We start from the raw sequence: 24,767 nt of genomic DNA, 5'->3' as shown, positions 1-24,767 counted from the left end.
ATTGCATAAGGTTTGCATTCAGTCGCTCACGTGACTCCTCTCTCTCACCTAGACAAAGCCCAAACCCTGCAGTGAGTCCAGGCCTGCAGGAGAGGGTGACGCTGGAGAGGATCCGGGGGGGTGGAACATGGGCCAGGATGACAGCGCCGTCCACGGCAAACACCTTCCACCATCCCCGAGGAGGCAACCCAACAAGAGCAGCTTGAAGGTTCCCAAGAACATTCCAGCACCCCCCAGGATCACAGCTACACCCACAGTCCAGGACGCCGACATCCCCCGACAGTCCTCGTCCCCCAAAACCCGCAAGGATGCTCACCTTCCACTCGCGGGGCGAAAACCCGGGGACCGCTTCTCCTACTCGCCCTCGCTGTCGCACAGAGTTACTCCCATGTCAGCGTCACCCGCTGTTTCTCACAATTACAGCTTCCCAGCACCTAAATCTCCCCAGAACTGTTCCCCGTCGTCAGCAGGGAGGCTGCGGACTACTTCTGAACCTCAGAGCGCCTCAGAGTCCTCTCAGAACCAGGGTGGACCCACAGGCATCCTGAGGAGGAGAGTTCTGTCCAAAGAGACGGTGAAGAACTACCAAGAGAAGGCCCTGCAGGGCCAGCACGACGGGAACATGAGCCCCTCCAGGAACAGCAAGGCAGGCATACAGGTTCCCTGGGAGAAAGAGGCGGCCAAGGAGGGGCTTCTGGGGATGTGTTTGGGTCAGAACAAAAGCTCTGGAGTGGATGCGGGGCCGGACGCAGGCCTCCTGGAGGAGATCGAGTCCTTGTGTTGTCTGGGCTCAGTCCAGCTCTCACAAGTCCACTGCAATAACAACAAAAGCAGCAGCCAGCAGGTCCAGAACAAAACCACAGAGGAGTCCTGAGGAGCATCCAGAAGTTCTGAAAAAACTCCAAACATTTCATCCGGACTTTCAGATAGGAGGAAAAATTGAAAGATTATTCCAGTAAGAAAAAAAAATCAAGAGTGGAACAGAAGGAGGTGAAGCGGTACACTGCAGGATTCTCCATCAAAACGTTTTCTAAAGGTTTTCTACTTTTCAAGATGTCTAACATTTTCTCTTGTGTTTGTAATATTGCACAACATTTCCAGCACACTTGTGGTGAGTTGGAGCACAGAACAGAGTGCAGATCGGAATATTTCCATCAGTTTGAGTCTGTTTCTGAGATGCACTCACTGAAGACTCTCATTTGTGCAGTTGTGAACCAGTTTTTATTCCTAAAACCCAACAGCTTCAATTAGAAAATGCTTCTTGGTACAATGGAGACTTTTGCAGTGTGCTTTCACTCCAGGAAGGTTCTCCCTTTGATTATCTGTAATCACGTGAACACTGTTTGCAGCCTAAAGGAAGCTGGAAAAGGAAACTTTGTGAGGATCAATAAGGGAAAACGGCTCCTTTTGTTCTTTTACTTGCTGTGTTTTGACTTTGCACTTGAGGATTTATTGAAGGTACTCATCTATATCTACCTGGTACTAAACTCATAGGATCAAAAAAGCAACAAAGGATTTTTTTTTTAATGCACACAGGCCTTTGGAAATAATTACACTCAGTACGGTAACACCCTGGATCACTATGCCTTACGTGGACATGTGATTGGCTCCGGTACTCCGGTGTCTTAATCCGTAGATGCAGCAGGTACATTTAAATTAAATCAGTTAAAGCAGTGAGTGTTTTTCTGCTTGAACTAATAGTATTTGATTTTCTCCAAGCTGCTGTTTTCATTTCTTTGTTTGCTCTCCTTCAAAATCCCAGATTTCTCAGGACGGTCCCTTCAGGTCACTTTTTGTTTCTCTCTTAAGAATTTATGACAGTTTTAAAAAAGTTTCTGAAACTATTTAAAAGATAGAAAAAAACATTTTCAGGTACATAGAGAAGGAAGAACTGAGTTTATTACAGATTATTATCTAGGAGTCACGCTAAAGTGCGGTCTTTTTGCTTAGTTCTGACTTCATTTTTCCACCTTTTTGCCTTTTTCTTTTTGGAAATGCAGCATCTGTCCTCGCAGGTTCGATCAACACTGTAATGCAGTGGAGTTGTTGATGATTGTACTGTAACAAAGCAATATACTGTATTCGTCCTCAGCTAGGTTAGACGTGCTACGTTCAGGGTCCTCACACGGCAGATTCTCCTGTGGAGAAAAGGCTTCCAAAGATTGTAACTTCTTTTTTTTTTTTTTTGCGCCTCACCCAAAAGGACGGTCGCGGGCTTCTGTCGGGGTTCCTGCATTTATGGTCCGCTCCTCTTAATGATTTATGCCAGACGCCCATCAGTGCAGCAGTTTAATTGCAGCCATTTCTCCACTTTTTAGTGCTGCTCTGCGTTAACGATTCGCTCATAAAGTCTCCGGCGTGCTTCTTTAGGCGAGAATCTGCCCTTAGTAATTCCAAAATATAAAAAAATAGCAAAGCCTCCTTCACTGTAAACACTTTACCCAACCTGTGTACTATGCAAAGATTCTTAAAGTTCAAAATATAGTTCACAGTTCTACTCAAAGACTTTGCTTTAGTGTTTGATTGAAAATGTGTGAGCCAAAGTCTGTCTATGCGTGTGGCGTGCCTTAAAGAGTCGACAGCAAGGTAGAGACGCTCTCAGACATCACGGTGGAGGTGCTGACAGGCGTGAGCTCCGACCACAGAATCTCACCTGAGATGAACCCGAACTTCAGTTCCTCAGTTTTCCTTTTCCTGCTGGAACGAAGAGAAGACCTTCAGCCGTCTCCGGGTTCTTGTTGTAAATGACCTACTTTCTTTAATTATATTCTGATTGATTGTTTTTTATGTTCTTTATTCACTCACTCTGAGCTAAATGTATAAAAAAAACATCTCAGAGGAGTTTTGCTTCTTTTTTGTTATTGATGAAAATTTATTTTCAACTGATTAGATGTGTATTTTTTTCTGGAGTATATTTTACATATATAATATATGAAATGATGTATGTAGCTGACACACAGACACAAAATGAGGCGCTTAAAATAAGAATGTTCAAGATTTTTTTTTATTTTTGGAAAGAGAACATTAATAAATGTCCTACGTAGCCATTCCTGTGCGCAGACTTGAGTGCACCTGGTGCAGCGAGTTCAGTCCTTCCTGCATGTTCTTACTGTGCTTTAGCTGTTTTACAGTCGTGCAGACTTGTGACGATATTCGTTTAGTTTCAGTATTTAACATGGACTGGTGGAATATGACGTGTAAAGTCATGTGCAATTCTCTTTCTGCTGTTTTTGTTACTGCTGTATGTGTGGGGGGGCAGATTTGTTGCTAAAGGTAACATTTTAATGTAGCAACCCTGACTGCAGGGGGGTGAGCTCATGGTACTGATTAAAGCTCCTCCCTCTACCCCTTTAATTCGGACATTGTAATCATAATTTACTTTTTTTTTTGCCTTTTTTTCTGATTGTGCGCTAACTTGCATGTTCTTTTTAGCAAAAGGAACAGGAAGAGTCTCAGCCGCAGAGGTCAATCTTAACATGTCATTTCCATGAGTTACCTGCTACAACTGCACAAATGTACGCACTGTGAACTGAAAATAAATGATACTGTTTCACGCCTGCCTGGACTCTCAACGTGCTTCATTTGGCCACATTATTGTATTTTCAGTAAACATTTTTTAGCCAGAATGCTTTCAAAAATACACAGCCTCTTACCTTTATGGCTTTAAATGTATTTCAGTCTTTAAACAATTATTAGTTTCTTTCTGAAAAAAAAGTTTATGGTTTTCCATTGAAAGATTTTGTGCAAGTTTACATTTTCTTTTTTTTTTTTTAATATTTGTGAAGTTGCTTTTAACACGTGACACAAACTCGTGGCGCCTCCACCATCCCTCACAGTTTGATCTGTATGGAGAGAAAATAGTATCGTCCCAATTTGTGCGTGTGTAATTATTGATTTGTAACTCATACAACATTATTTTGTGCAAAAGTACAAAAATTATTAAATTAAACAAATAAATTGTACACACACAAATCTAAATAACTTTTTTGAATTATTTTAGGGCATATCTGTAACCCTTGTGCTTTCTTATGGGGTCCAGATGACCCCACCCTTACTTTGATGTGTGATCCCGCCCATAATTAAGGTGGACAGGATTTTATATCTGCCACAGACACCAGTGAAGATATAAAAATCCTTGAATAAAAAAGGTCAGCACGCTGTCTTGTGGGGTCCAGATGACCCGCTTTTAATGTAAACATGCGTAGAATAGCACAACAGTTATGAAAGTGAGAAAATGTGGAACATTTTATTCACAATCTAAGTTCAAAACGGCTGAAACGAAAACTCTGATGACCCACCATTCTAGCAGCATTTAAACTCATCACTTACTTACTAATCTTTTCTTTCTTGGAGATGTGAAAAGAGTCATTCGTCAGATTTGTGCATAAATACAGATTGTGTGCGTAACAAGCAATTTGTTCGCAATTTTTAAAGATTTTCGTGTTTAGTTAGTTTCAAGCTGTCTTAATTTTAATTTGTGCATGTGTATTTTTTTTTACTTTTTTTTTAACTTATACACAAAATGTGTTATAAAAGTTACGAATCAAAAATTTAGCAAACACAAATCTAAAGTTGCGCATAAATCAAGAATTACACACACACAAATCTGAAGGTGATACTATTTTCTCTCCATGGCTCCAACCCTTCACAGATGGCACAAAACAGTCATCTTTTACATTTATTTATTGAAAAAATAAAAATTTTCCAGCTCACAGTACACTTGCATCCTCACTACATACATACATTAAATAGCATGCAATACCTTCCTTTTTTTTGGTTTTAAATTTTCTAATCAGGTTGAAAAATAAAAGTAGAAACCAGAGACATTGCAGTATACATTTAAATTGATACTTAAAATATTTAATTTGCCAAAAAACAACTTCACTACTAAATCAATTTGTAATTAACCTTTAAACCTGCCTGTTACAGAATGGCACCATTATTAGACAAATACAGTACATTAAGGAATATGAAATTGACAAACATTTAACAAAAGCTATTTACTCTTTGTGCTAAAATCTTGAAAGATAATCTAGTTTAATTTTTTTTGTATTTTGAATGTAGTTGTTGTTTAAGTAAGAGCTGTTTGGTGCAGTTAAGGCTCATTTGCTCTCAAATAAGGTAAAAATCCTTGATTAAAACTCCTATAAATGATGGAGTTTTTATACTAGTTGTCTTTATGGGTTTAAATCTGCAGTAAAAATCAATTTAAAGGTTAACCACTTTGACTTTTATAAGCTTTATAAGATTTGTTTTTTAGTTTTTTGTTGTCCAACATGAACACAACCTCATATTATTGGTATTTGTTTGAATAAGTAATATTTAAAATACCAGCTTTTTACTCTTAACTTCATGAAAATGTATTTTTATCCCTTCAGTGGCCTCTGGTTTATCCATCTGCAACATGAAACCAGATAATCACCGGGGGGGGGCGTTCACATTTGCACAAAACGATGAGTCTGAGGGAAAAAGGTCTCTCTGCCATAAACTTTCACCTTCATGCTCTTTCTTTTCCACAGATTATTCTTTAAATCAGTCTCTCCATGGGCGGAGGCTGGCTGATGCTCCACATCTCCAGCCGGGACCCGTCCTTCTCCTGCCTGCTGGGGCTGTAGGTGCCGTGGGTGGCGCGCCGGTTTAGCGCCATCATTAGGCCGACGGAGGTCACGCCGAGAACCAGCAGCAGGATAACGGACACCAAACTGATGGGCAGCAAGAGGTCAGAGGTCAAACCCTCTAAGGACAGCTGGAGGGGAAAAAGCCAGAGGGATCACGTGTGATTCATGGAAAATTACAAAGAAAGCCGAACTCAAAAATGATCACAGCTTTTCCTCTCACACACACACACTTCTCCTGACTGCTTAAAGTTACACCAGGCGCTCCACGCGCTCTGCCAAAGTGCTGATGGATGTGTTTCCCAGCTCAGCCTGGAGCTGCCGTGGCCTGAAAGCTCCCTCCGTATGCTGCCTCTCTCGCAGTTTGGCCGCCGTCAGCGCCAGCCCCAGAATCGCCACTATCGCCAAGCCGACCAGACACGGTGCCAGCACCGCAGCCACCCGCGAGCTGTCTGGAGCACGCTCCATCTGTGAAGGATCACACACAAACACACGCACAGCCAAGATGCCGGCGGATGATCCCATCAGAGCGCGCTCAACAAACACATTCTCATCCTCCAAACCCCCACAAACACCAGCTCTGCTCCTCCAAGGCATGAAACGGAGCGTCAAGTGTCTGATTCGTACCCAGCACTCATAGTTTACTTACAGCCGTTTGATCCACACACACACGACCTGCGCAGAAGCACCCACAACCCCCGTCACCAATCAATCAGTCAAGCAGAATCAAAGCCCCTGAGAGTGGCAGCCGAGTGATTGTTAACTTTCATTAACCGGCAGCAGAAAACAGTGCAGCACTTACGTTGGAGGTTACCGCTGGTGTGATAGTTGTGACTCCCTGAGCAGCTGCTACAACAACACAACGCATCAGCTCACAGCAGAACAGCCTCTTTGTGACTGAAGCTTTGTGCACTTGTCAGCTTACACAAAAATAATCTCAAAAGTCAGCAAACTTCACACTGAGCAATCAACATAATTCTAATTTAAAACACAACCATCCGTATCCTGGGGCGGAAAATAACTCACGCGTGATGCTGTAGACATTAGAGTTTCTCTCCCTCGCTACAACTTCTTTGTTGACTCTTGGAAAGTGCTTACCTGTCAGAGCAGCACAGGCTGTCAGAGGGAGTGTGACACAAGCGAGCCGGAGCAGCCTGCAGCCAGGACCTGCCATCAGTCACTGACTGCCACACACAGACACAGAGATGTCTAACTAACCAGTCTCTGAGGTACACAGCCAGGCCGCCCTGAAGCCTCTGCAGAGCAGCGACACGCAGAGACTGCAGCGATGCTTCCCTGCTGTCAGCACTATCAACCTGCTCTGTGTGTGCGCCTGCCAGATAAGCTGCCCTCATACGTTTCTGTGAAGCAGTCTGAACTTCTGTGAATGCCACCAGCTCTCTGCTGAAACTGCATTTCAGTGCCAGATGCTGTTTTTTTTTTTCCTCCTTTTTTTTTTTCGCTGGCAAAGCACAAGTCTTCCTCGCTTCTCGCTTCTCCCACTCTCAAAGGATGGCCACATCAGTGCCAGCATAGAGAAACTGCTTCCCATTTCCATCCCCGGTTCCTCGCCGTTAAGGCTACCTGAATGTGCAGGACACACACACACAAAAAAAAGGGATCCAACTTTTAAAAAATGCAGAATAGAAGCTAGCCTGAAAAACTCAAGTGTGAGAACATCACTCAGATTTTTAAATTTCATCTAAAACATGTGTGTGTAGATGCATGTGTGTGTTTGAACCCGAGCTATTCTGGGATTTCCATCTTATTAAGGCAGATTAGGCGTCTAAGTGCGCTGTCACTGGATCCACCTGACTCCGGCTCAGAACCCGATCTGGAACCATATTTGAAATAAACGCTGACAGGACTCAAATTAATGAGTAATTACAGCAGAAGAGACATTCAATGAGGACAGACAACAAATCAAGGCTGATTCGTTTTTATTGACAGAGACAAAGAGACAGAACACAAACATATGACGAAGAAAACAAACAGGAGGTTACACATGAATGAAAGACAAACAGACATGGAGCCTATCGACAGAGACGTACTGTTGAAGTGCCGCCGCTCAGTTGGACCACAGGAGCGTGGAGAACCACGAGAGGTTCTGTTCAAGCACAGCCTGTTAGAGTTTAGGCTTAAAATATCTTTGGCTCAGGCAGGAGGATTTAGAGAGAGAACCTTCTTCTTTGGTACAAAACAACACAGAAGTCAGTCTCTGCGCCGCTCTGGACGCACTTCAAGAAAAAGTAAGACATCTAGGTGCCTCTAGGTGCTTTTGTGGCTGCAATCTGTTTCAAAATTCACATTTCATCCAGTGGATTTCTTTAGAAATAAATTCCAAAATAAAATAAAAAAAACATCATCCTGAAGAGGTATAAAGCTTAAATACTTAGTTTTTATCTGACAAAAAGATGTTGAATTTTCAATATAATTGTGTAAATGTTCCTCCACTGATGTTAAGGAAGTCCTTTACAGGTTCTGTAATGTTGGGACATTGCTAAACGTTTGCAGCCTTAAAAATCAAAAACAAAGTTCCCTTTTTGTAATTTTTTTGGTTTTATGGAAACAAGAATCGGAAGTGAGGCATTTGAAGCAGTTTAAACTGTCCAAACACACAAAAATAAATAGTTACATAAATAAAAGTATTGCATCTCTTTTGATTTCCAGACTACTGTGTAGCCAGATTAAGATTGTAAAATATGACCAGCTTTCCTGTAGTGAAATGTGTGCAACAATTAAATTTAATATTTCTGAGTTAAAGTGCTTCTGATCAGAAAAGTTTAATTTTAAGGCACAAACTGCTCTCTAACTGGACCTATAACCACAGAAATCCCTAATTTGTTGTGTTTTTGTTGCTTATTTTTTGGTCTTTTTGAGAAAAATGCTGGTTTCTAATATGTAAGGTTGACCAACCCTGAAGTAAAATGAGCAGTAAAACCTCCACATCCTGCTCTAAACCCCAAACACACACAAACACACAGTCAGTCATTTGCTCCCCAGTCCACCTCCGGCTCATCGTCCAGCCTGAGGATGAGGTACGACAGCAGCTGGAAGAGGTTCTGCCACAGCAGCACGGCCACATAAAAGTAAATGTCGCTTACGTCCGTCTGGCACATGTCTCCAGCGAAGCTCATGTCGCACACACACACAAACTTGTTGATGAGGTTGCGGCAGTACCCTCCGTTCAGGCAGGGGTTGGACTTGCACTCGTCCAACTCCTGCTCGCACCTGCAGACACAACAGCCGTCACAGAGGAGAAGGGAACGCTCTGCTGGTTCACCGCACACAGAAAAAGAGTTTACATTCCAATAACTTCAGAGTATAAAGAAACACAAATAAGTGGCCTCATTCTAGAAAGAAAGTCAACTTTTTTGGTAGTACCTCAATCCAAAAATGCTGCCTCCACCAACTATTAAAATTAGTAAAACTGAAAAAGTTGATAAAACTGATCGTTAGAATTTTTCAAAATTGGCACTTTTTGGTTGGAAGTGGATGGTTATTTTAGTCAGACCTAATTCAGCACACCTGAAGACAGCATGTCTTCTCCTTCACAGAGATGGTGGATGCTTTCTCACAGTCAGGATCATTGAAAGTGTTCTCCATGAGGAGCAAAGTCGGAAACAAAACCCTCAAACTGCTGAGCTGCAAGAATCTGCCTGGTAAGACTGAAGAACTTCATTTTTAAAAAACTTGAAACAGAGTTAGTGTGAAGGATGAGGTTTCACACTCTTAATTTTTATAAGAAAGACAATAAGACTGTTAAGCAGATTTCTTTTGCCTCTGATCTTGGGACCAATCTGACCCACTGCTGGATGCTGTAAGTTACTGCAATCAAATGGAGGCGCTCCCAAGTCAAATGCAGAGGGTCTGGTGAAGATCATTGACTGTAAATGAAAACTGGACAGAGTGACCCAGACAGGAAGTACCTGCTGGCTCCAAGAAGCCAAAATCCCTTAGACTTCTACTGAGAAATAAACCGCTATTACTCAATCATTATATTTGTCAGAAAAAACATTCTATCTCTGACATCTGTTTTAACATTATTCTTGTTCATCCATTTTTTTAATATATATATGTTTTCTTTAGTGTAGGTTATTCAGGTTATAAACTGTCCAATGGAAACTGTCATTGAAAGCATGGGGGCTCAAACATTCAAAGTGTTTAACTGATTCTCTCATGTGGTAGGGGTGTGGGCTTCCAACAAGCTCAGCCCTGATTGGTCAGAGTCGCCATAGAAGTGTTGACCCAGATTGACTAGGACCAATCACTGTTTACTGATGACATCCTGCTCCAAAAGTGTCAATATTTTAGAAAAAATGGTGACAGAATTAACTTAATTTGGTTGAAATTGGACATAAGTCATTTTCTATGAATGAGGTCAAAAATACTTAATAGGCGTGCTACTCGTTCTCTCTCCTTGTGAGATTATCCAGCACCTTCGGACGCAAAACTTTCATACAAGTGTCTTGAATTGTCGGCTTTTGGTGAACTCCCGCTCCCGTCAGAATTGAATCTCGCCCCGTCCCGGTCCCGTGATTAAAAGAAGAAACGACTCCCATTCCGCGGCAATCCCGAAAAAATGTCAGCCTCTACTATGCAACCCTGACTCTCCTGCTTCTTTTTAAAATAACGGCTTTTCCATTTTATGCTTTGCTCACCTGGAGATACTGAACAGATCGACATGAGTTTCTGAAGAATCTACAAAAGTAAACTTTTGGAGGAGGTTATTTGATAACCACGCCCACATTCCTTAGAAATTCACATGCTATGTTACATTATTTGTTTCAGCTTCAGTTAGGGATCAATATATTACATTTTCACAATATTCTGTTTAAAAATGTGTGAGTAATAGCAGAACGCCACCTTTGCTAACTCATTCAAAATCTACAGGTCCTAATAGCATTTACTTCATATACTTCACAATGATGCCTGAGAAGTATGGAAATGATCAAAAACCCTAGGGCTGATTTTTTATTTTAAGTAGCAGTAAAAGTGTTTTTTTGTTACATTTTTTGTGAAAAATCTTCCCAAAGTCAAAGGCTGAAGGTTGAAGACCGATGCTGACGGCATGTGAGTGATTTTTTGTGAAAATCACTCAAACTAAAGGTTCATTTCGCCACCAGGACATAGGTTGTGTAGCCATCCCATAATAATTTCAAAAGTTTTACTGAACATTTCAGACACGTGTTTTGGTTTCATTTGGGTATCTTGACTTTTTTTTTTGGCTCCATAAGCGATTTTCGGACCATTCGGGTTTTTTTTTTACGGTTTCAGTCGCCATGGGAGGGGGTTTGTTTACTATACTGAAATTAATTTGATATTTTCCTAAGGTTTGTGCACATTTTGGTGAGTTTATGAGTATGTGGCGGGGGGTCAAATTTTTTACTTAAAGGCGCAGATAGAAAGAGTAACAATACAGAAACAATATAGTCCTTGCAGGCCATAATAAATAAATATGATATGTGAGTGATAAGATATGGTAGTAAGTCATTTTCCCCACCTAGCTAATTAAAAGTATTTTACAGATAAATTGTTTTTGTTCTCATTTTTTGTCATTTGCGTTCTCAGTTTTCTCATGGCCTTACATTCGTTTTAGCTCATTTTTATGAATCAAACAGTGATATATATTTTCTTCTTCTTACCGATGGCCTATGAAGCCTGGCAGACAGTCGCAGGAGAGCTCCCGGTCGGTGCAGTTGCCTCCGTTGAAGCAGGTGTAATTTCTGGTGTCATCGCCGCACACGGACACAGGCAGCTTGGGCCGTCTGTTGGAGAACCATCACAATGGTAACTGAATTCACTTTTTCTTCATGGCTGACTATTTTTCCTCCCCGAACTAGGAGAATTAGCTGATCCGGGACTACTTTTTGTTTCCTGCTGCAGAGACAAAGAGGCTTAGGAGGCGACCAGGGTAATACGATTAATGACCTCTGGCCAACACCAGCAGCATATTAAATCATGTGCAAGAATAAGGAAGCAAACTGATAGTCCTTAACCCTCAACATGCACCAGAATTGGCAGCTTTGTTTGCTACAACCTTCCCATGTTAGTTTTTATAAAAATACACACTTATTTTTAAAAAGTGCACAATTTTAGTGGATGGAAGTCATTCAGAACCACAGCTGTCACTCATCTGGAAAATGCTATGCTGGTTTTGCAACAAACATTGTCAGAAGACGTGCTAATATTTGCTTTTCTTGGCATTTTGTTGCACTCGGTTGAACAAAAGAACGGGAGGATTCCTACATGACAATTGAGAGACGAATATCTAACAGGAAACAAACACCTGGGAACACTTGGGAAACCAAAAAAACTCACACATTTTTGACAACGATGTACCATGGAACTTCTTCAATGCGTTCGCTGCAAAGGGAACAGAGAGAAAAAGAGGGTGAGAGCGAGAAGAAAGACACAGGAACGAGAGAGGGAGACAAAGACGAGTCATTGTGATGGAAGTTGCCGGTAAAAGGAGATCGCTTGACTCGTGCCTTGTTTGTGCGAGACACTTGCAAAAGGTTTTTCCGTGTGCAAAAGAGGCAAAATGCAAGAGGCTGTGTGTTTACGGGATAAATGGTTGGAGGCGTTCCCCTGCTGGTTCTCAGAGGCAAACGGCAGATGACAGGGAGAAACCGGCGCCGAGGCAGAAAGCCTTGTGTAGTGAGACGCCGCCGCAGACTGAGGCCTTTTCTGGCTGACACTAGAATAGCAACACAGCTTCTAAAACGCTCCGTGCAGCACAGGTTGAAACGCCGAACAGAGGCAGAGATATGGAGACATTTACAATGAAGGCTGTGTGTTGCCGCTACTTTTATTTGTGTTTGCTCTTTCTGCATAGAAAGACATCTTTGCAGCATTAAAACATTTGTGTGATTATTTAAACGCTCTCATTCAAAAGATTGATCACGTACTTGCAGAAGGGCCCGGTGTAGTTCTCAGGGCAGAGACAGGCGTATCTTTGTGGGCCGTGCAGACAGGTGCCTCCGTGGGCGCACAGGTGGTTCTCGCACATGTCGGCCTCTTCCTCGCAGTCCACGCCCGTGTAGCCCAGCTCGCAGGTGCACTCGTAGGTCATCCCGTTGACGCTGCAGTTGCCATGGATGCAGGGATTCGAAGCACAAGTGTCGATGAAGACGTCACAGCGTCTTCCAACCCATCCTCCTGCGCAGCTGCAGTTGTAGGTGTTGAAGAGGTCTTGACACTCGCCGTGGTTCAGGCACGGGTTGGGCTCGCACACGGAGGCACCACGGCAACCCACCAGGAGAGGGTGCGCCGACGCCTGGATGAACTGCTCGTCCTGCAGGCGCGGCAGGTTCACATCGTGGGAGCTGAAATAAGGCAAGGCGATGCCGCCCAGCTCCACGGTGTTCAGACAACCCGCCAGGGACCAGCCGGTGTCGGGGGCCAAGCCCCCCAAGAAGATGTCCACCTCCTGTCTGAGGAAGTTCAGGTTTCCGCCTTGGCTCCTAGAGAAACTAGCCTCGTCTATTTCTTCATCCAGCACTAAAGTCCAGCGGGACGCCTGCTCCCATGGCGCTGTCATGAACAAATGGACGGTGTGCCACTCCCCATCGCTGACACTCCTCCTGCTGCTCAAGCTGACAACCGACAGCCCCTCCTCCCCCTCCTGCCCCTTTTCTGCCTCGCCGTCACCTCCATGGGTGCTTTGGAGCTCCATGACGAGGATGCTATCCTGGACGGAGACCGTGACGAAGGACGAGTTCTTCTCCGCGTGCAGAATGGCGGCATTACGCTTCCGCGTGCGCAGGTTCAGGGACAGGCTGGTCAGGTTGCGGGAGATCTGGCCATTTCCCCGATACGTCAACACAGTGCTGTTATTCAGGAAGGTGGCATTGGAGTAACCTGGGGAACCATAAACACATGATAAACCACTAAGACATGGGTGTCAAACTCATTTTGGTTCAGGGGCCTCATTCGACCCGTCTAATCTCAACTGGGCCGAACCAGTAACATAACAGCAGAATAACCTACGGTCAACTTGTTATCTGTAGATTTGTTTTAGTTTTGTTTTTTTCTCAGTTGGAACAAATGACTTAAACAACCTAGAATCCTAATCACTTATTTTACTTTTTAGAGCTATTATTAAAGATTTCAGTAGTTGTGGTGTCACACCTGATCGTTTTTACAGCAACTTAACAGCAGTGAGGCTGGCAGAAAACCTATCTGCATATTATTAAGCATGTGGCAAAGAAATGCTGTTTATTTCTTGATCTCTAGTTACGCCGGTATTTATTTCCCTTTGCTTCCCCTAGTGGCGGAATTGCACATTGCAGTCATTTTTTCAATAGATATAACTCGGCACAGGAATGGGCTACAAATTTGCTTTTTTTTAACACCGTTATATATTTTTCTCTTCATGACTGGGTTGTGTTTAACCAGCTAATAGGCAGGATGTTCGGCACCCCTGCACTAACGTCTACATAATTATCAACTGTTTTTTGCAGGAAAATACGATTTAGAACAAACATTAATATATGACTTTCTTAGAAGCATTAAAATTGTGAATCATTTTATATTAATTAATTGCTTTATAAAATGCACTGTAAAACATATTTTGTTAGTAAACTTTAGTCAAAGTTAGTTTGTTAGGATACAATCTAACAAAATTCAGAATGTCCTCATCATTTACAGCACGTTTCATAATAAAAAAAAAACTACTTTAGATAAAAATAAAAAAAAAATTTATTACATAGGTTGGCAGAAATATAAACCCTAGTCAATCTAAAGAGTGAAAATGGGTGAAAATGGGTCCTGAATCCTAAGGGATTCTGGATTTTAAAAATAGGTAAAACTGACCTAATTCTAACCTTACTTTACGGATCAGGTAGTCCGAGAGAAGCTTGAGAGCGTTATGTAAACAAGAATCTGGTGCCATTCAAGCAGGAGCCAATCAGGAACATGACTAGCTCGTTAAATTACATGAAATGTTAGGTAACATACATTTACTGGGAGATTAGGGACTGAATCACTAAGAAGAAATCTTCTTTTACTGGTTTTGTAACGGTCTTAAATGGCTTCCCCTTCATTTTAAATTCAACCTGAAAACATCAATCTGAGGGTGACCTACATTCGTATCCCTTTCGGAGCATCCTGCACTCTGCGTCTGCGGGGCAAGGTGACAGCTCGCACCACTTCACAATCTCACAGTGCCGCCCTGCTGTGCCGGGGGGGCAGGTGCAGGTAAAATCGTCCCAAGTGGAGAAGCACATCCCACCGTTGAGACATGGATTTCTCTGAGGAGCAAAACAAACCTTAGCTTAAACGTGCAAGGAATAGATGTGACTGCTTTCTTTTTAATTGAAAAAATGTTTATTTTGACTGAATGTTTTGATGAATTATTCATGTCACTCACACTGCAGGTGTTGTCTCCAGAGCAACCGGCAGTCACGTTCTCCATGAGCTCCAGGGGATAGGATCTCACTGAGGCGCCGAGTCCAAAGAACTGCAGCCTCCTGTCATTGATCCTTAAATCCTGCACGCAGCCTTTAAAATATCCACCAAACAGGGGAACAGTCGTGCTCTCCGGCAAGCCTCCCACATAAACGGCATCTCCGGCCTTGGCGCTGACAGTGCTGACTTCCACCTCTCCCTGCTTCTCGCCCGCCACAAACAACGCCACCTGGTTCTCCTCCACCTCCACACTCACGAAGTGAACTTCTCCGTCGTGAAGCGCGGCCTCTGCCTTCAGGCCCTCGGAGTTGTGGAGCTTCACCGTGACCCTGCCGTCCTCCAGCCACAGGTGCAGGTACTGGCTGTTGCTGCTGTTGGCCAGCGCCAGGAGGAGTCCATTGCCCTTCTTTGTGCGCACGAACAGCGACAGGGAGAAGTTCTGACCCAGATCATCAGTGATAATGAACGCCGCGTAACTGTGAGAGTCCTCATTCCCAAAGCGAGCGGCCACATGCTCTGCAAAAACACAAAGCAACACATTTTTTTTTCTTCATTTGTACCAAATAACTGTAAACTTCAAAACACCTTTTCTACATTTTGGCCTTTTTTTTTTTTTTTTAAATGCTGACAGCAAAATATTTCTTTCCTGCAGAATTTCATGTGTGCAACATATGCTGATCCGTACTAAAGACCAGGAACAGGAAACTTCAGGAGCCTCCAGCCCTCATGAAGCGCATTCTCTCTGTCTGCTGTCAGCATTTTCCGTGAGGGCTGGCCGTCTCTATGAGACGGGGAAACCACACGGCAAAAACAGACTCAGGCGAAGGCACTCAAGCCATGGAATACCTTATCTAAATAGCAAAATTATGCAAAATTACGTTTTTTGTGTTAATATAAATTGCATGCTCATCAATATAAAATAACTGCAAATACATGTTTTTAAGTTTGATTGAAAGCAAGATTCACTTGTTGCTGCTAAGATTTCTTCACATGATCAGATTATTTCAAAAATAGAATCCCTCACATCCTTAATCCAGAACGCCGGATAAGAGGATCTCTGCGGCTGAGTCTTCACTGTGCCTTTTGACTGACTTCATCTTTGCCCTTCACGTACAGATTAGCAGCTGAAACTGTTTCTCATTTGAAATGCAGTACCCCCTTTAGTCTTTGATTCAAGTCAAATGATCCGTACATATTTCTGCATTTGTAGACGTACCCTCCTCGCAGTCGTGCCCCTCGTAAGGCCTTGGACACTGACACTGGTAGCTCTGCCACAGGTTTACACACTTTCCTCTGTTTTGGCACGGCGCTCCCTGGCAGCGGTCCCTGTGGCTGCATCCTGGAAGCACATTAACTGCGGAGTCACTCAACCATTCCTCGGGAACGACGAGCTGCCAGTCCACAAACACGTCCCGCATGCATCCAATAAATGCGGGAGATGTGGAGAGCCCGCCGGGGCCATTCGGGTCTTCGACTGTTCCTCCAATAAAAGTGTTCTGAGGGGAGGCCACAAGCTCCACCAGGGTGCTTTCAACTGGGGCCGCTTTGTAGCACGACTGGCTCCCACAGATCCCAGCGTCGTCGAGCTCGAGGCTGAGTACCCAGTTTACGAGCACAGCCTTAACAGTGTGCCATTCTCCATCTGTGACGTTTTGTGGGAGCTCCAAAACTTGGCTTCGGTTTTCCGCCTCATCCCCCGCCAAAGCCTCCTTCCTCAGAGTGAGCTGCAGCAGCCCTGCCTCCAGCTCCAGGCTCAGCAGCAGCCCCCCGGTGTTCCTCTGGAACAACATCGCTCGCAGCAAAACCGTCTTGAAGCTCAGGGTGATGTTGCAGGCCACTTCTGCGTCCACCAGGGGGTTTTGCAAGAGCAGGTAACCGCTGCGCTCAAAGGAAAAGCTGGTGGGGGTCTTGCACAGAGGCCCCGTGAACCCGGGTGCACAGGAGCACGTGTACCCGTGAGTCCCGCCTAGCAGGAAAGGCGAGCAGGAGCCTTGGTTCTGGCATTCATGGCCCTCACATCCCACTAAGTGCACGTTGCAGTCCACACCTCCATACAGGACGCCCCCATCACTGTGGTGGAGGCAGTGGCAAATGTAGCCTTCTTTGTGGGTCTCACATCTCCCCCCATTCTGGCAGGGGCTGGGCTCACAGCGGTTTATCTCCTCCTGGCAGAGGGAACCTGTCAGAACAAGGAAATTCCTGTTTTTAGCAAAAAAAAAAACCTAAACATTTGTGTTATTTTAATTCAAATGTATATTTAAGTACAATCAAACATATTTTAACTCTTTATTTTGTTTTTTAATTTGATAATTTTTTGGAATTTTAACATTTTTTGTTAATTCACATCTCCCACCATCCATAAGTTAAATCTAACCTACTAGCAAAAATATTTCAACTTTAAAATTGCATTTAAATGACTCAATATTTGTGTTGTTGGAGAGTAGAGTTAACGGAAAGCAGGAATCCCTGTTATGTAACAACTAAATCTGTTTATACAGAACAAAACATGTTACCTGTTCCAAGCAACACAATCCACAAAGTCCATGGTGCAGGGGTCCACATCATGCTGCTCTTTGTGCCCCCAGAATTACCCCAAACATCTCTGACTGCACCATATTAGTTTGTTTGTCGCGGCCATCCAAGCCCGGGCGCTCTCATTGTGTACTTCTGCAGAGGACATAAGGCTGAGCGACTCCAGTCAGGAGACCAGCAAAGCCAGATCCCAGGGATTAAGCTAATGCTATTTGGCCACCTTACTGAGTCAGTGCCACTGCGACCGGCGGAGAGTCGATTTTTAGAACACAATTCTCAGCAGGTGACAGCTCGCACCCGCCTACACGGCTGGAACATGTGATGCGTAAATAGAATTTGAATGTTTTACAAATGAGGAGAAGTTTGACGCTTTTTTGTTTTTTTTTTTACATCCATTTTCCTGTAGAACATCAAAAATATTTTATTGTATTTATGTGAAAAAACAGAATTTGATTTACATCATTTTAGCTACTAAAAGGAAAGGTCAGTGTGTTTACAATGAGCTAGTAAAACCCAAAATGTTCAAAATAATCCCAAACCTTCTGTACTAAAAGTGAAAAAAGTTAAATATTCCCTCATTAGTTATCAAAGATTTTTCTACATGCACTTATGTAAATTAGCTCATTTTTTCTCTAACGATACCTTTGTTCTCAGCTCTCATTTAACTTGTAGTGAGTCCTTCAATTTATTTACAAATGAACTTTTAAGGAAGACGCTATGACCACTGTCCAAGGTGCTGATTATAGTTTCAGCCTGTTAAACATCCATAAAGAGTAGATAGCTCCATTTTTTATGATCAGTATTTATTGTATTTCTCAGTTACTTTTACTCACTTTGTTTTTGTTTGGTGCATAAATTTGTCTTTCTTTTATTTACTTAGGGTTGAATATTCCTTGCTATATTGTACTGCTTTTTTATTTAAATGTACATTTCTGGTTTCTGGTTCCCTTTTGACATCTCCAGAGGTTACAACAGAGTTTTTTTGGGGGTCTATCTTTTACAAAATAGCTAAAAGCATGGCTGTATGGTGGCACCGTGGTTGCCACTCTCTCCTCACACTGAGAAGGTCCTGGTTCAGATCGTTGCTGGGACCTTTCAGTGTAGAGATTTCATGCTCTCCCTCTTCACATGTGGGTTTTCTCTGGGCACTCCGGCTTCCTCCCACAGTTTAAAAACATCCATCATAAGTTAATTGGTTACTTTAAAAAAGTGTCCCTAGATGTGCGAGTGAGAGTGATTGTGTGTCCTGTGACATAATGTACACAGTGTATCCTGCCTTCACCCAGAAGTAGCCGGGACAGACTCTGGCAACCCTGTGACCCCAAAAAGGATAAAGTGGATTAAGAAAGTAGTTAAAAGCATCTTTATTGTGTGAATTCTTTGCAAGCATTCACACTTCACTGATTCTGTTTCTATTTCTTATTGTTTATTTTTCTTCCGAACATTTTCCAGCACATAAAAACTGAATCACACTTTCAGCAATTTCTCCATTCTTGGTATTAAAACGTTCAGCTCGTTGAGGACATTATCACTTGTATTTTTGGTATTTGTAAAATGTACGGTTTTTACGATTTTACACAATTGATGCAATTTTTCAGCTCCATTGAAATTGATAGGATTTTTTTAGTTTTTTATTTCTCCAATTAATGCAATTTATGCAATTACTAAAATTATTAATTTTAGCATGTTCAGAGAATTTATCCATTGGTATCAAAACGTTCAGTATGCGAAGGACATTAATGCTACTGAGGTTTTTAAGATTCATTTTGAGTTTAGCTAATATTTTAGCAACATGCTAACATTTTAGGCTAATTTGGCACTTACTAATATGGAGTTAAGCTAATATCTTAGGAACGTTTTAGCTTTTTTGGCATATACTGAGGATTTTTAAGCTATTTATGAGTTAACACTAGTATTTTAGGTTTAGGATTACTTTATTAATCCCTCAGGGTGAAATTTTAGCAACATGCTAGCTTTTTGGAGGGCTAATTTAGCACCTATTAAAAATGTTTGGGCTTTTTTTTTATTTAGGTAAGCTAACATTTGAGCTAAATGCTAATTTTTTTGGCTAATTTGGCACCTACTGATATATTGGAGTTCATACCTTTACGTATTATTAAATATTACAGAATTCTTAAAGAATTTTTAAAGAAATTCTTCAAATTCTTTGTGCACTTGCTGCAATTTCTGCAACTTTAAGTTCTTCAGCAATTTTAGCAGTATGTAAATAGCTTTAGCATTTTCAGCAAATCCCTTCAGCAATTACAGTAAATTTTTTCAGCAAAAAGCATTCACACTAGCATTACTGCTGGTAATGCAGCTTTTCTTGATTAAATTAGCACTTTGAAATGCTGTTGCAGCAATGCTCCTTATTTTAAAGGAGTTACCTTTGGTTCCAGGAGGACAGCTGCAGATGTAGCCTGCTGCTCGACGCTGGTCATAGTGTTGTGGTAGCAGAGGCTCGCTGCCGTATAGTGCCTGCCATGACCTCTCGATGCATCTGCCACCGTGCATGCAAGGACTGCTGCTGCACTCTGGGATGTCTATCTCACAGCGCTGCCCTTCAAACCCTAAAATAAAGAATTCAAATTTAAATATGACTGTCAAGTTTAACATTATTGTGATCTTTGAAAAAAAATGCATCATTTACCAGGCAGGCATTCGCAGGTGTAGTTACCCTGGTTGTCCTTGCAGATGGCGCTGTTAAAGCAGGGTTGAGAGGAGCATGGCAGTCGTGGTGTCTCACAGTGAGGACCAGTAAAGGCTGTGTGTGAGCAGTCGCAGCTGTATCTGAAAGAGCAAGGTTAGCGTTCTCAAAAAGCACTGTTCTTAATTTATAATCCAAAGCCAAACTTATGTTATTCCTCCTCAAAACAATTTTTTTTTAAAGTTAGACTTCCTTAGAAAATAAATTCAGTTTATTTTTTGAGAAAATATTCACTGTTATTTATTTAACTCTTTATTTTTCTTTTACTTGCATTTTATTTTGTAAAAACTCGGCAGGATTACTTACTCATTCACCCCATCTAAACACTGAGCCCCATTTTGGCACGGCTGCTCCTGGCACTCATCTCTGTTGATTTCACACTGGCGTCCTTGGAAACCAGGAAGACAGGTGCACATGAAGCCCCCAGCATTGTTATGGCAACTGCCACCATGGCGACATGGCGATGAATGACAACCATCAATTTGAACCTCGCAAGTGGTCCCTGTAAGGATCAAAGCAGTACAGATGTCAAGAGCTCATGAGGGTAGAAGGTGAGAAAGAAAAAAGCTTTCAAGTGGACTAGCTGTGATCACAATGATTGATCTTTTTCAACACTGAAGCTTTTTTATTTTCTGCAGCTGTTGTGCCTTCAAATGTTGGGATGTGGTAGTGATACTCCTTTCAAAAAAGTGAGAGAAACATAAACAACAACAAAAATAGTACCACTCGAATCATCTTTTGATCTGTTTTAAAAGCGTTTCCACTGGTCTTTTAACTATGATTGTACCATTTTAACTAAATCCCATTCATTTTTTATCAATAATGCTATATCAGAGAAAAAAACAAATATTTTACTTCCACCAAATATCATATACAAAACTCTGAAGCCATAGTCAATACATTTTAGCAGTCATTTTAAAGTGAATCTTTAATTTAGCTTTTTTTAAAACTCAATTTATTTCTAAAACCTCACTCACCTGTAAACCCAGGAGGACACAGACAGGAAAATCTCCCAACTTTGTCCACACAGGTTCCTTCGTTCCTGCAGGGCTGTGAAACACACTCGTTGACATCGATCTGGCAGTTGGCACCCTGGAAACCCGGCACACAGAAGCAGGAGTGGCCATCTCCTCGGTTTCTGCATAAGGCCTGGTTTTGACACGGGTTTGGGGAGCAATGGTCCACAAGAGGGGCTAATGTCTCTGGAGATACACCTGAAAATATGTCATTTAAAAACACAATTTGATCAGTTTTTCTCATATTCGTATAGATGTGATGTAATCTGCACCTCAGCACATTATTATTCGGGTATTGTGTGTGTCTGTTCTTGTTTATTCATCCAGTGATATGTTTGAAGGGATTTTTTGATTTTCCTCTGTACTTCCATTACCATATTAGCCAGATCATGAGCTGGGAATGAGCCCTCAGGCTGGAAATGCCCTCAGGCTCAATCCTAGATGACAGTCTCTGAGCATTTTCACTGCTGTCATGCCAAATGCCTCCTTTGAGATTTGACAAATGAAAAAAAGACATTTTAGTTGTTTATTAAACACAATTTTAAAAGGCCATTTTCCAGAAGAAATTATTACAGTTTGATCCCATTTTTTGGCAAAGATTTTATTTTAATTTTTGCTAAGATTCTATTATAAGCTGGTACTTCAACCACAGCAGAAATCAGGTTGCATTTGTCAATATTATCTGTTCACATTTCAAAATTTAGGGGAAAGTGGCTCATGGTCCAGGATTTATGAACCACAGAATGTATGACACGGGGTCAAATTTTTATTGCAGCAAAAACTCAAGAGCTGACCAGACTTTATCTGTGCTGATGATGGCCTCTGAGGTACAAGTGGAGGTCAAGTTGTATAAAACACAAAGACCAGACCGGAGTTTGGGCTTGGACAGGAGAAAGAGTGCAGGGAATTATGGAACAGAGCAAACTGTAGTCAACAGAAGCATTCAAGGTAAATAGCAACATTGCAACACACACAAATTGTTGTTTTATAGGACATAGTTTCTGCCGAGCGGCAGTAGTTCATTAGAAATTTGCCTCTGAGCTGTGGGTGCATAATGAGCCTGTCCCCACTTCCCATCATCCCTTCATTGACATGCTCTTCTTCTGGCTTATAGCACCTCACAACCCCAACCTAATATTAGTGGTGCAACAAAAACAACAAACAATATTTAGGCGATCTAGCCAGATGATATGAGGACGTACACAGAGTGGATACATCGGAATGGAGCGGAACAAGGAGATTTTGACTATAGCATCTACTTCACTGCTATCAGCTTTTTCAAACTGCACTTTTGTGGATTCTCATGATTCGCAAAAATTTGAATGAATAAAAACTAAAAAATGCAATTTCGTTTTAAACCCCGTGATAAAATTCACAAAAAAATTATGCAATATTATGTCTTTCAAAGATATAGATCGTCTCAATTTTGAAACATTGGGTGATATGCTAAGTTTTTTTCTCACAAGGGTTAAGGAAAAAACCTTCTTACTTACCCAGTGTTTCAAATTTGATATAAACATTTTCAACATGAAATAACTGTATTATAAAAAATAATTTATCAACAAAATCTTCATTATTTCAATGAAGTGCAATAAGTAGTCACTTAAAAAGGGAATAACTATAGATAACGTTTTTTTTTAAATAGCTACACTTTTCCTGCCAAAAGTGCTTTTGAGATTTCATGGAGGCAGCCATGTTAAAATGAGCTGTAAAAGTCCTTCTACTGCCCCAAGTGGAATGAAAATGTACTGCAGGGCTGAAAAAAATCAACCAAGTACATATGAGATATGGGTTTCAGAAATATAGGTATCAAATATGGATATATAGGGTTAAAAACACCAAATGGGTGGAGTTTGGACCTGTGTACTGACAGTGTATTTCAAAAATTGCTTGCAATATTTTGTTATTTGTTGTGCATACAGGTTGGTTCACATGTTAAGTGAATTATAAAACAAAGACCATAGTAATAACAATTCGTTTTGTATTCCAGATGGGAGAAATGAAACCAGCTCCTCAAAAAGCCTGAAATGAGGGAGAACAAGGAGGCATGATGACAGGAGGAGGCTTCAAATCAGTTCAAGTGTTGCTTCTGTTAGATGACATTTGGTCTCCACATTCTAAGAGGTTTTTAAAGCGGTGTATGAATATTAAATGGAATAATGAAAGTGTGTTTTCCATAATAAGTACTAAAAGGTTAAAAACCGTGATGAAGCAAGAGTCCGATTTCGCCATAAACACAGACTAATCATTCTCTGAGGGTGCAATCAGGTTGAGAGGCCATGGAGGCAAAGTCAGCATAATTATACTAGATCTTCCTCATCTCAAGACCCAATTATTTATCATTGGTCAATTTTCCCATCAGGCAGCTGGGTTCTGCAGGATCAGCTTGTAAATGTCTATAGGTTGGGTACAGTGTTAGTATGGTTTTTGGGAAAGTTTTAGTGAGATGTGTTACTTACTCCAGTATTTCCCTGTCAGGAGTGCAGCTCCCATCCCCTTCTTCTTCATATGCAAATGATTCCCCAGGTCTTTGTTTGGTCCTATCTAAAGCTGCTCAAATGGCTCACACAGAGCACCTGACATCTTCTCTGCTCTGATGGAGGATCTGGTCTGACACGTCTGTCTGTTTGTCTCGGTTGAGATAAGAAGGCCTGTTGTTATGACCCCTTCTTTTTTACAAACCCCAGCAGTTTTCCCAAGCCTTTTCATGGGTCGCTCTGCTGCCGCCCTCTAATTGACAGTTTCCTTTTCAGTCACTATAAGCTTCAGTCCTTGAAGAATGTGTATAAATTAATACAAGCTGTGATGTCACCCGTTTGTAATGTATTTAATATTCCAAGCATGGAGTGGAAACTTCAAGTGGAATCAACAAAAACTAAAGGATGGAAGCACATTTTGGACATTTAATTTAAGTTCAGAAAATATTAGGAAAAATACAACTTTAGATTGTTTTGTACCTTAAATAACTGAAACTATAAAATGAAGAGATTTCTATGATAAAAAACAGCAAATATATAATTGTAACCCAAACAACTAGAGCTAAACTTGGAATAAAGAAGGATGCAATCACTTACCATCTTTCACCAACAACGACAACATTAAAAATGTGCAGGAATAAATCTGAAAATGACGGTAATAAATTAAATCCATAATCAAGAACAGAGAACATCCTGTTTGCTGCTCTGTGGTCTGCTCATGTCTCCTGTCGTCGGTCTCTGGGCTGCTGTCGGCTCAGGCTCAGCTGCTCAGACGCACTTGACGCGCACTTATCTTCAGCCTGGAGCGCCATCAGGACCGATGCAGCAGCACGCGCCACATAATTAAGGATGGAGCGAACAGCGCACGCGCGCATTTGTGAACGATTTTCAAAACTAATAAAAGTTTATTTTTATTGTTTTCAATATTTTTTTGTTTACAAAAAATATACTCAAATACTTGTAGTCTCTAAACAAAAGATTTGTGCTAGGAACTATAATCTATTGTATA

At 41.7% G+C, this 24,767-nt stretch overlaps 2 protein-coding genes and 1 long non-coding RNA gene across 9 annotated transcripts in view; 2 read left to right on the top strand and 1 right to left on the bottom strand.

Annotated features, from left to right (window-relative positions):
* The window catches only part of dennd1b (DENN/MADD domain containing 1B), a 111,978-nt gene extending 108,224 nt beyond the window's left edge, over positions 1-3,754 (top strand). For all 4 annotated transcript variants that reach the window (XM_024278750.2, XM_024278749.2, XM_024278748.2 and 1 more), the window contains one exon: positions 53-3,754. In XM_024278750.2, coding sequence (XP_024134518.1) covers positions 53-874 — 822 coding nt within the window. In that variant the 3' untranslated portion in view covers positions 875-3,754. The remainder of the gene's footprint in view (positions 1-52) is intronic.
* Positions 3,755-4,488: 734 nt separating this feature from the next.
* On the bottom strand, positions 4,489-24,663 carry crb1 (crumbs cell polarity complex component 1). 4 transcript variants are annotated; one of them, XM_036211551.1, is made up of 13 exons: positions 24,356-24,663; positions 21,243-21,479; positions 20,572-20,767; positions 20,236-20,348; positions 19,946-20,128; positions 16,243-17,205; positions 14,989-15,542; positions 14,704-14,869; positions 12,527-13,478; positions 11,937-11,981; positions 11,261-11,383; positions 8,720-8,846; positions 4,489-5,702 (listed from the first exon to the last, which is right to left on the bottom strand). In XM_036211551.1, the coding sequence occupies exons 1-13, from the start codon at positions 24,429-24,431 to the stop codon at positions 5,436-5,438; spliced, it is 4,002 nt and encodes a 1,333-aa protein (XP_036067444.1). In that variant the 5' UTR covers positions 24,432-24,663; the 3' UTR covers positions 4,489-5,435. The 4 variants fall into 4 exon arrangements, with proteins under 4 accessions (XP_036067444.1, XP_036067443.1, XP_024134759.1 ...); XM_036211550.1 differs by having other exon boundaries at positions 20,209-20,348; positions 24,356-24,662; XM_024278991.2 differs by having other exon boundaries at positions 4,489-5,746; positions 20,209-20,348; positions 24,356-24,661.
* LOC118598668 lies at positions 20,704-23,446 on the top strand. Its single transcript, XR_004947758.1, has 3 exons — positions 20,704-20,816; positions 22,057-22,229; positions 23,272-23,446. It is a non-coding gene; the product is annotated as an uncharacterized LOC118598668 (long non-coding RNA).
* Positions 24,664-24,767: the final 104 nt, after the last annotated feature.

Source organism: Oryzias melastigma, linkage group LG4 (assembly GCF_002922805.2).
Source record: "Oryzias melastigma strain HK-1 linkage group LG4, ASM292280v2, whole genome shotgun sequence".
Taxonomy (NCBI): Eukaryota; Metazoa; Chordata; class Actinopteri; order Beloniformes; family Adrianichthyidae; genus Oryzias; species Oryzias melastigma.
The sequence above is the reverse complement of the archived record's forward strand: the minus strand, read 5'-3'. Positions and strand labels throughout refer to the sequence as shown.